The following is an 11,565-nucleotide window of genomic DNA, read 5'->3' on the forward strand; positions in this document are numbered from 1 at the left end:
AAAGACTTTAAGACTCGCTCCTTAATTTTGCACCCTGAACAAGTAGTGGCTGATGCATATTGATTTTGTGGCACCTCTGCTGACAAGACTCTGAATGGTTGATATGATTGGTCAATCCGAAGCCACATAAGATCCATATGCGTCACCTCGGCCTCCTACTGCCCCGTCCACCAATGTCCTTTCTTACGAACCAAAACTTCATAAACATTAACGCCTGAACTGAACTGAACCTACCCAACCAAGACCAACCATATTCAACTTTACCTCAGCCAAATACTCATAGTTCTTATATCCATACTCTCTTCCTCTGTGTCTTTCTTATAGATCTGAGACCTCGTGACCAAGTCTCTAATTCAAATAAAGTCAACAATGAACTCCGGAATGACTATTATGATGCTGTTGGTGTTTTCTTGCTTGACCACACTTTTTGTTGTGCTGCCTCAAGCTGAGGCCGTGTGGTTAACAATTCCGAGTTCGGGAACTAAGTGTATCTCCGAGGAAATCCAATCAAACGTCGTCGTTTTAGCTGATTACTATGTTATTCCTGGTGAGGGTCATCACCATCTTCCTGGTATTTCTGCCAAGGTAATTTCTGTTTTTACTCTTTCTGAGACAGATTGATTCTTTTTTTCCGTGTAAACATTTTTTGAAGGTAGTCAAAGATAATCTATTATCCATCGCGTACGATGAATTTCTCACTCAAATGAATCCTAGTCAATGATAAATCATGGAAGAATAGCTGTTACCTGCTAGCGTAGTTTTAGATTAAGGTTAGGGTTACAGTTGCAGTTGCCATATGGAAAATTGGAGAAAATGTACATAAATCGAAATGACCACAATTATAGCTTCAATTTAGGGGCTGTTTCTCAATTGGGGTATTGGAGTGAGAGGGAAAAAAAAAAGCTTTTAGTATTAATTTTAACGCTGTATGACTGTAAATTATTCTTTTCCTTTCCTCTCTTCTAAAATCCCAACTTGGAAACAAGTTGCAATCAACTTTGTTGCTGAAGACAACGCAACCGCAATTTGTTAAGGACATTGAACACTGAAATTTTATAGATGTCTGATCTAGCTTGTTGCAAATGCATAGCTATTGAAGACTTGAGGTCTTTGCTGTTTTAAAATCTAAATTAATTGCTAATAATTTGTTTATTTCACAGGTAACGTCTCCTTATGGAAATAATCTTCACCAGAAAGAAAATGTGACACAAGGTCAGTTTGCATTTACAACTGCGGAAGGTGGGAATTATGTGGCGTGCTTCTGGATGGATGGTCATCATCAAGAAGGTGTATCTCTCGGCATTGAATGGAAAACTGGAATTTCGGCCAAGGATTGGGAATCTGTTGCAAAGAAAGAAAAGATTGAGGTAAGCTGAAGGAAAAAAACAAAATCCAAAATAGTTATTATTTCATTGCTAGAATGATAGGCAATTTACGTTGATCACTCATGATGTTGGAAATACATCTTGATTCCCCTCTATTTCTTCAAGCGACATCAAAGGGAAATTAGTTTTATATTTATAGGGGTGTTTTGTTTTATGTAACAAAATACAATGGTTTCAACTTTCACGTGAGTATTACCTAAATTGCAGTTGTAACCAATGTATGTTCTTAGAAATAGAGTTAAATTATGTGTTCTTATTTTTAACTGTTGGATACATAAGTAATCCTTGATAGTTTGACTTATCAAAATTGATACCGTTCATGCTCTGTTATTTCCCCTGTAATTTATAAATTTAGTATTCTAAGTTTGTAATGCTGTTATTATTTTAATTTTGTTTTAGGGTGTTGAACTTGAGCTGATGAAACTTGAGGGAGCAGTGCAAGCTATCCATCAGTATCTAATTTATTTGAAGGATAAGTAAGTCTCTTCCTCTTAAATCTTAATAGTGAATGATAGCCTCTATGTTAGGTTAGAGTTTGATTTAACCAGTTAATTTCGGCATGCATTATTCTAGGTGGGGACATGAGTTAGGAAAACTACGTTTCCTCTATAATACCTTTGAAACTAAGTTGATCAATGGTATATTTAAGTAAGCATATTGCTCATAGAAACTAACATTGTAATGCGGAAATGCAATTTTGACAATAGCACTCTATAACTCACCAAATTCATGAACCACTTTGAGGTATCTAATATTTCAAAGACCAAATTGACGTATGTATGAGCATGACGTTTCGATGACCATTTTGGACAGTAATTCTTACAATTTATTATTAGAAGTAGACTTTTGACCTTTTTAGAAAGCTGAATTTTGTGGTGGCTATTATTTTTGTTGATATGATTACTATGAAATTTTGACAATATTTAAAATGTATAGCTAAAATTGAAGTCACACACTTTCTTCCAATTTCGCTACAGTTTTTTAATTTGATCATACTTTTTCTTTTCATTTTATTTTCAAATAAAAAAAATATTGTCAAATAGTAGCAAAGTGTGATATTTATTTTGGTTATCCTTTTTAAGTCTTGTCAAAACTTCGGAACTACCATAACTTCCATATGGATAGCCATCATAGCATTCAGCTTTTAGAAATCCTTCTTAGATGTAAACTTTTTGTCTATCTGAATATCTTCCTATAAAATGAAACTTGTAAATAATAGAATCATGGAGTCTGAACCAGGCTTTTAAACAAGCAAGGGCTTAAGAAAGTTTATGCGAGATAATAGACTTTGGCTTGCCTCAGAGGATTGCAATACGGGCTAGGTTCAATTAAGCCGAAGATCAACCTAGCTCAGACTATTTTCACTCCTAGGCAACGGCAAGAATGTTGAGAAATAGATTCAAGATGGCGAGTGCTGTGTTCATGAGGCAATTTAGCTTGAAAATTTGGTTCAGCTCAAAGTTAGTTGTTAGGTTAAAAATTTGGGTAGGGTTTCTTTAATACTTTGGGTTGGCTGGAAGTGGAACTAACACTGAATTATTATAAACCTTTACAAGTATCAATTTCAACAAAACAGCTCACTCCAGAATAGTTAGCTATGTAGTTCGTTTGGTATTATTAGGCATTTAGCCCCCCTTATTGATAAAAAAATATTTTCAACAAAATTATTAATAAATTTTAAAAATTTTATGCTTTAACTACATAACTGTAACCATTATGATTGATTAATGCATGTGCATTATTGTATGACTTGCTTTCTGGGACTATTTTACAGGGAAGCAAATATGAGGCAAGTTAGTGAAAGAACAAATGCAAGAGTTGCTTGGTTTAGCATCATGTCTCTTGGTGTGTGCATCATGGCGGCGGCACTGCAGCTGTGGTACCTGAAGCGCTTCTTTCGGAAGAAGAAGCTCATATAGATATCTTAACTTTGTCATGTTATTGCTTTGTTAGGAGACTCTTGTCGTCCTTAACACAACTGTGTTCCTCCATTTTAGAGAATCTACCAGGACTAGGATTTTTCCGGCTCTGTATAGTGTCATAACACTGGCAAGTGTTACGGCTGCTCTCGATGACGGCTAGCCAGCCTGCCGGCTCAACCTGTCAACCATGCAAATACCCCTGAACCAAATATATTGGCGATCATTGAATGGCAGATCTATATCAATTCTATGTCACTAAATCTTTGATCTGTCATTACATTTAAAGATATGGATCAGGGTAGATTTGACTGCCTATTAAAAAGTTGCACTAGGATCCAATTTTCACCTCAGAGTGAGATGTGGTTTAAGAATCTCATAGTGCATGTGACTGGGTGTTTGAGTAGTGTTCTTATGACTGAAGAAAACTTTAATTACAACTAGTGTAAGCCCGGGTCAATTTACCATGATAACAGTCAAACTGTATGTTTTATTTATTTATTTAATTCTTCTATAAAAAAATTCTATACAATAGTACAACAGTCAGTTGACGAAGATGGTTATTTTTCAGCGCTGTACGTTGCCGAAACAATTTGGAGCCGAGATTCTGGCATTGGCCCTTGATTTCTGAGGTTTATGCATTCAGATGTTACTATATTTTCAATGAACAAGAAATAATTCAGTTTTGGTGGGAACTAACTTGTTGATTGGAGACCATAGCTTGAGGGCCAGGGATTATACTAGTGTGTAGGCATAAGCTTGTGTCTTGAGAAATATGGGATTTGTTTTATTTGTTTTTGGGGCATCTGACATACTTGTTTGCATTTGTTTATGACAGGGAGGTTTGCTAGCTATGTCAGTCCAATCTAATAAAGGATGATGCATAAACTGATGGGGGTTCATCTTGTTGAATTCCTTGAAAGCTGGGTAACTTTTGAGGCTCTTTCATTGAGAATTTGGAAATTTCAGATTTCTTGACTGTAAGTGCTGAGCAGGTTTGCTTCTTTGAGTAGTTAGTAGCCTCTGCCTGCCTCTGACATGTATGTAAATTTGTAACTTTTGATAAGTCAAATGTTGTTTTGTGTTTGTTATACTTTGTATACTGTCATTGAAATAATATCATGCGAATTATTTGAGATTAAGTTTTGATGTAAAGATAGACAGTTGGACTACAAGCCATCCCTTCTCCTCCAAAATCCACAATTCCTTACCCCTGATGGGGTTGTTTGCGATTTCGGATTCTAGAGGAGAGGGGAGGGAAATGGAAGATTTATAGTGTCAAATTTTATACGCCCTCCCATCCATGTTTCCTTCCCTTGCCTTTTTCCTCCAAAATCCTAACTAAGGTGACTTTAAGATTCAATCTATGCTAGCAAGAGCTTTAAAGGACAGTTCAATAAAGAAATGGATAGCTACATTAGGCAACTTAGCAAGACATTGTAAGAATCAAGACAACAGAAAGAAGCCATGAATAAGCTAATCAACAATTTCCCCACAAAACATGATCTACACAGATCACAGGTCACGGATGAGTGTGAGTGAAATGACCTCTCATGTTTACTTCACTTGCATGTATAACAGACTTCTATTTGTCCCATTGTGATTGTTTGTTGGTCATATGCGATCTAGGGTGTGTTTGGCAAACACGTTGGGGAGGAGAGAAGCACGTTTGAGCTTCTTGAAAGCTTCACTTTTATATTTGGCCATTTTTATTTTCATGAACGCAGAATTGATTCTGCTTCTGAACGCACGTTCAAGAGAAGCTAAAATTTGTAGCTTCTCCGTTTCACGTTCATGGTTGCTTATTGTCTTTGGAAAATTAGGTGAAAATTTTATTTCTTTTTTACCAATCCTACCCTTCATTTTCTTCTATAAAAAGGATACCACTAACTATTACATTCACAATAATTCTTTACAGTTTTTCCTACTTCTTCATAGTTCTTAGTTACAATTTTTTTTTTCATTAAAATAGTTCAAATTTATTTTAATCACTAGCAAATTAAATATTTTAATTTTTTTATTATTTTTAATACTCATTTTCATATTTAAATTTTTATGTTTTTATTGTATTTTTTACTTATATTTTTTTATTTATATGATAAATATTTTTATATTATTTGTATAGTGTTCTGATTTCTCATGTTATGTTTTTATAAGTTTTTTTTATTATTTACTATACTATTTTTTATAGATATATTTTTTATTAAATCTTTTTTTAATTTTTGTTTGGCTTTGTTCATATAATTATTTATTTATTTTATTGTATTTCTTTTATTCATATGACAAATGTTGTTGACCTTTTTTTAAAGATATTTTTATTATTTTTTTTCATATGAATTCTTTTTTTTCTATCATTTCCTGCATTATATTTATGTTGTGTATGAAATTTTTTTATTTTTTATTTGATTTTATTCATACGAATTTTATTTACTTTTTATTGTATTTTTTTGTTCATATGATATATGTTGTTGATTTTATGGAATTTTTATTATTTCTTATCTGTATAATTTTTTTTCTATTCTTTGATGTACTCTATTTTTGTTTTGTATTAACTTTTTTATTTTTTATTATGACTTTATAAAATTTGTAATTATAATTATTATATACTACGTTTATTATCAAAATTTTGTATAATATAAATTATCTATGATCATATAAAAAAGGACAAAATAAATAAAAAATTAATTATAAGTAACAATAAAGCCATAAATAATGAAAATTTATAGTTCAAAATAATACTAAATTAAAGAGTACTAATAGTACTAGAAAAATTATAGAATATTTTTTTTTGTTTGATATTATAAAATTTATAGTACTCTCTTTCATTTTTTTTATTGTATTTATTTTATTTATATGATAAATATTTTTTATATTATTTTTGTTAGTATTCTGATTTTGCATACATATAAAAAAATTATTTAAATTGATGTCTCTTTTAGTAATTTTTTATCTAAAAGTGATTTTGAGTAGTATAATTCAAACAATATTTGTTTTACTATAATCAATTTTGATATAAAGATTGCCAAACACAAATCAATTTTATGCAAACTCCCTTTGCAAACTGCAATCCAAACACACACTAAATCACTGTCGGATTTTTTTTTTTAAGATAATAGAATGTATTGATATAAATGGCTAAATGCACGGTAGAATAGGATAGAACATCATTTTCTTATACTTGGATGTTTTACAAGTTTAAGCAGAACAAAAGGGAAATATAATATATTAAGGTGCTTTCTATGGTGCCTAAATTTTAGACATAGAATTTAAAAATAAAAGAGTGGGTCCCATTTTATTCTATCTTTACTTTTAGGCAATTAGACACAAAAATCATAGGCACAAAAGAACTTCCCTAATATTAATCCCTCTTTGACCAATTTGGGATGACAAGTTTTGATAGTTTTGAGTGGCTCTTTCCTAAATTGCGTCCAAACACAATTCATAATTTACTTAAAATTTTGTCACTCCACTGTTTCTTGCCCATGCCACTTCCTCTTTGCCACCATTCCAAACGCTCCGGTAATCATTTTAATTTTGCGGTTAAATGTTTGTTTCATTTGGGCTTTGGCCAATCTGCGTTAATGTATAATCTTTAATATGATATATAATTGTTATTAATTTAATTCATTAATCAATAGTTTTTTACAATATATAATCATTAATATTAACTTAATAATTAAATTGCAATTACTTATTGTGATAATTATTTCTCAAATTTTAAAATGTTTATAAAGTCAATGACTACTCAAAAACTAAAACGTAATCCAATATTGCAAATTCGCATTCCGTCCTTATCCTTACATAACTGGATAGGCTATGTGATATGTCAATAAGAATAAACATAACGAATCCACCGGATTATTGATACATCATCCGATTTGTCTAAATCACATAGAATGGATTGTTTTTGTTTGCGGACATCACATTTTATCATGATAGAAAAATTTGGGGTTGAAAGATACATTATATTGGAATAAAAAGAGTCATTTTCATGAATTAATTAAATTAGTCTTATTTTCAGTTAAGAAGAAAATGGATTCACCAAACTTCCAAGAACTAACAAAATTCCATCAAGACTAGATTCATTTTTTAATTGTCTTTGAAACAGAGGCATTAATTACTCATGTGGTGCATTGCATTTTTTACTCATCTATGGAGGATTTGCTTGGAAGTCTAAATTTGCACATGGTTAAGTAGATCAGATGTCATTATAGTTTTGATCACTAGTTACACTACAAAACATATTTAATGAACCCACTGGGACCTACCACTATATGTATCGATGATCTTCACTAGGAAGTTTTAAACTTTTGAGTAACAAAATGACGAAATATATAAAAATTTTGGTCAAGCATTTAGGTCCCTTTCTTTTTGGGTTTGAACTATTTTTAGTATTGGATTATTAAGTAATCTTACTTGGGGTTGAATTAGCTTATTATCAAGAAATAAAGTTTCCTACCTCAGCACTATTTTAAATTTTTCCAGTTTACAAAAAATTTGAAATTTTCTTTCTTATCAAGAATAAGCATAAAAAATAAGAACTGCTTTGAACAGTTAAACCACAATAGTTTAATTCAGTCTACCAATTATTCCAATAGAAAAGAATATATAATATGTTAAATAGTTAGTTGTAAGAGGACATCTTAGTAACAGTTAAAGTAGTTAAGATTGATTTTCTTATCATGATCACAAATTACAAGTAGCACAAGAATAATTTCAATTGTACTCTTTATTGGTTTACACAGCAATGGAAGGTATTGATTTGATTTCCTTTATAGATTTTGTGTGATTTCTTGTTCCCCTATCAGAAGTCATAGTTAGTAAGTAGTAACCAAGTCATGTTCCTACAAGCTTATATCTCAAGCTAGCCTTGTTTATTTTTGAAGGAAAACACTTTGCATTATTGCCAAAAGTAGAAAAAGTTCGTTTCTTCTGTTGTTAACTTTTATATATTAATTGCTTATTGCATTAAAACGGTATATAGGTAAAATGCTAATTAAACAGCCAAAGTTTTTATCAAAAATAAAATAAAATGTCTCTCTTAATAGTTAATACCCCGGCCAATGAGCACTTTGTTTATTATCTATATAGTCAGGTATGTAGCCCATGATATTTGCACTGAATACAATACAAAAAAGTTCACATAAATTAAATTGTCAAATCCCACGTGACATAATATAATAAATCAATATTGTATGTCTAAGCAAGCAACACCCAAAATTGCATCCTATATTCAGTGATGAATTTTATGTAGTACACCAAACGAACAAGTTCTTGCTCCAATGATTTTTATAAGATAGCTTGCTGTACATATATTAGGACAAGCATAAATTTAAAAGCCGTTCATGAATTAAAACTATAATAGTACTATTTTATTTTTTTTAATGAAACAAATTTTGGAGGATTTAATTTCTTATGTGCATAATCATATAATACTATGTGCGCAATTATGGGCACTGGCACATGAAACCCTAGTTCACATGGAAAGGGCAGTGGTTCTTTTAAGAGATCCAATAACTACCAACTTAGGTTCAACCTTCTAGAGACATATAAATTCTCCATTATTACTCCCTTCACCTCCACCCCCCACATTGCACTAGTTTTATTTAAAGCAATGTTGGAATTTGGAAACCCCATCATGTGGTTTGGAATTAATAAACATAGTTTTAGTAGGGCCACTTGACCATAGTTTAAACATTCATGTAGTGTTAATAATTATGATGAAGATATTACTATTTGTAAGACGCTATTTTTCATTGTTCTCTTACTTCTTAATTACTATGATGCTTCAAAATTATTGTATTAATTTCAGGGTACATAAGATAACGAAAATGTTTGGTAACCAAAGAAAATCAGCAAAAAACAACCATAATTTACCTTATTAATTGTCGCAACAATTAATGAATGCTAAATAAGGTAAGTTCTGACTGTTTTCTTTGTTTACCTAGCATTACTCAAAGATAATAATTAAGGATTTAGATCTTTTAATAATATAACCCTTATTAGTGAGAGAGAATGCGCCAAAACAAAGAAAGCTATGATTTAAGATTATAAGGAGAAATTTTGTTAGTTTCTATGATAATTACTAGGTGAAAATTTACTAGTAATTATTTTTATGTGAAGTTAATAGTTAAAAATTATTAAATAATTTAACAAATTTAATTAAATTATAATTTTTTTGGTGACTAATTAAATTATAATTTAATAACTTTAATTATCAACTTTATATAAAAATAAAAGTATGTAAAATGGAAAAAACTCAGGTGTAATTAATTTTATGTGAAGTTAATAAATGAGAGTTGTTAAATAATTTAATAAGTTTAACTAAATTATCATCTTACCACTCTCAGTTATCAACTTTATATGAAGTTAACTGCATCTGAGTTTTCGACATATAAATATACATAAAGAGAAGATGAAGAAGAGTTGACCATGATTTGTTTGTCTTTATCATTCTCTCATCTGCTTGCAACTTGTTAGAATGCATATGGATTACGTATTTAATATTGTTGTTGGATCAAGTATAATGTAACACAGCACTTTGATGTTTGAATTTTCCAAAATCTCCAGTGGACCTTGTTTATTTTATTAAGGTTTGGGAATAAAAATAAAAATAAAATGGTATTAGGTCAAGAATTGGCCACCTTTTCTAAAGCATATTAAATATGGTTTACAATTATATATAAATAAAAGTGTGCAATAAACATATAAATATCCCACTAATTTTAGTACAATTCAAAGGGCGAAGCCAAGTCCAAGGTTTTAGTACTAATTAATTTTAGTGTTTGTGGGCATGTTAATATAAGACCTTCAACTTTAGTAATATATAGTTGACACGAGTTAATGTGTCATGTTATCACGTTAATTAGAATTGAAATGTAAGTACATATCTCTTATATCACGTTGATGTACTATGCTTAGTGCGTACCTAATAAGAATCACTAAAAAATAAATCATATTTATGCAAATTCTTGCAAGTAATAATAGTTGCCGCCATGGGTTTTCGTTTTTGAAGAGAATTTCTTGGCGTTACATAAGGTCAAGACACAAGAATTTCATTTTCGGCAAGATTCCTCATCTCTTTTAAATTGTCGTACTATACCCTCACGCTTATGTTAGTTCTGTATGTATATATCATCCTTTGGAATCTTTGTTCAATTAACCTTAAGGAAAATTTTAAAGNTTAAATTAGGGGGTCAAAAGAGATAAAGAAGAAACAATGGGACCCAACTCGCTCTAGCTAGCTAGGAATGAGAAAAAAAATTGAAAAGGAAAAATAGATTATATATAATATATGTAGAAAATTAAGGTTAGTTAGAGAAAAAGTTAAGTATATAAGAAACATACATGTATCATAGTTTGTTAATAATGAGATACAGGTAGATTTGATTCATGAATCCCTACCATGGATCTTTTTGGTCTGTACTACTAATTATGTGCTAACTACCACCATTTATAAGGAATAGGATGAATTGACAAAAAGCTAAGTAGGAAAGGGATATAAAACCTTAACTTTGGCGATTCCAGCTAGCTAGCTAGGTTGATGTGCAAAGTTGTGAACAGATTATTAATTCTATGGATTATAAACTAAAATTCACTTAACATTGCTCACCAATCAACTTTTCAGTTTGAGTTAGCATATATTGCAATAGAGCATCGGTAGAAACTCAGGTGTAGTCGACTTTACGTGAAGTTGATATTTGAGAACCGTTAGATAATTTGACTGATTTGACTAAATTTTTATCTAACAGCTCTCAGATATCAACTTCACGTAAAGTCGACTTCACATGAATTTTCTCGTAGAGCATAACTAATTAATAACCAAGTTGTCTCATTTAGTCGTATAAATCACTATGACTTACTTTGATTATCAAACTTTTGGTTGCATTGTAGGTCCAATTTATCAACTTTTAGCCTCTCAATTTTAATAATATTACTAGCTTAGGCACAATTTGATAATTGTCTTAGAATAGAAAAAATAAATTATAAAAACACTTACTCAAAATCTCAAATACCTATTACCTAAATTATAGCCTTGTAGTTTCAAGTTTGATTGTGTAGGTCCAGTTATATACAAAGAACGGTTACGTTTCTCATAAGCAAGCAAGCTTGAATATAATGTTGGATTATTCATATTAAGAAGTGTGTTTATGTGATGACCAGATCTGCTCGGGTCCATAACCCAAAAAAACATGCCCTATACTTAACACAGAGAATAATGAATTATGAATCATGATGCCCCTTATTATTATGCCTTGTTT

The 11,565-nt window shown here is 30.8% G+C and overlaps 1 protein-coding gene and 1 long non-coding RNA gene across 2 annotated transcripts; both read left to right on the top strand.

The window, feature by feature from the left end:
- LOC107612982 (transmembrane emp24 domain-containing protein p24delta3) lies at window positions 51-3,678 on the top strand. Its single transcript, XM_016314794.2, has 4 exons — window positions 51-585; window positions 1,161-1,367; window positions 1,785-1,861; window positions 3,160-3,678. The coding sequence occupies exons 1-4, from the start codon at window positions 370-372 to the stop codon at window positions 3,302-3,304; spliced, it is 645 nt and encodes a 214-aa protein (XP_016170280.1). The 5' UTR covers window positions 51-369; the 3' UTR covers window positions 3,305-3,678.
- Window positions 3,770-4,446, top strand: LOC110265619. Its single transcript, XR_002351778.1, has 2 exons — window positions 3,770-4,047; window positions 4,143-4,446. It is a non-coding gene; the product is annotated as an uncharacterized LOC110265619 (long non-coding RNA).

Source organism: Arachis ipaensis, chromosome B08 (genome assembly GCF_000816755.2).
Source record: "Arachis ipaensis cultivar K30076 chromosome B08, Araip1.1, whole genome shotgun sequence".
Lineage (NCBI taxonomy): Eukaryota > Viridiplantae > Streptophyta > Magnoliopsida > Fabales > Fabaceae > Arachis > Arachis ipaensis.

Bases quoted from the DNA above. Each gene is read 5' to 3' on its own strand.
- LOC107612982 (XM_016314794.2), top strand. From the start codon at position 370: ATGAACTCCGGAATGACTATTATGATGCTGTTGGTGTTTTCTTGCTTG. The intron at 586-1,160 runs GTAATTTCTGTT...TTTATTTCACAG, and splicing joins TTCCTGGTATTTCTGCCAAG to GTAACGTCTCCTTATGGAAA. The intron at 1,862-3,159 runs GTAAGTCTCTTC...ACTATTTTACAG, and splicing joins CTAATTTATTTGAAGGATAA to GGAAGCAAATATGAGGCAAG.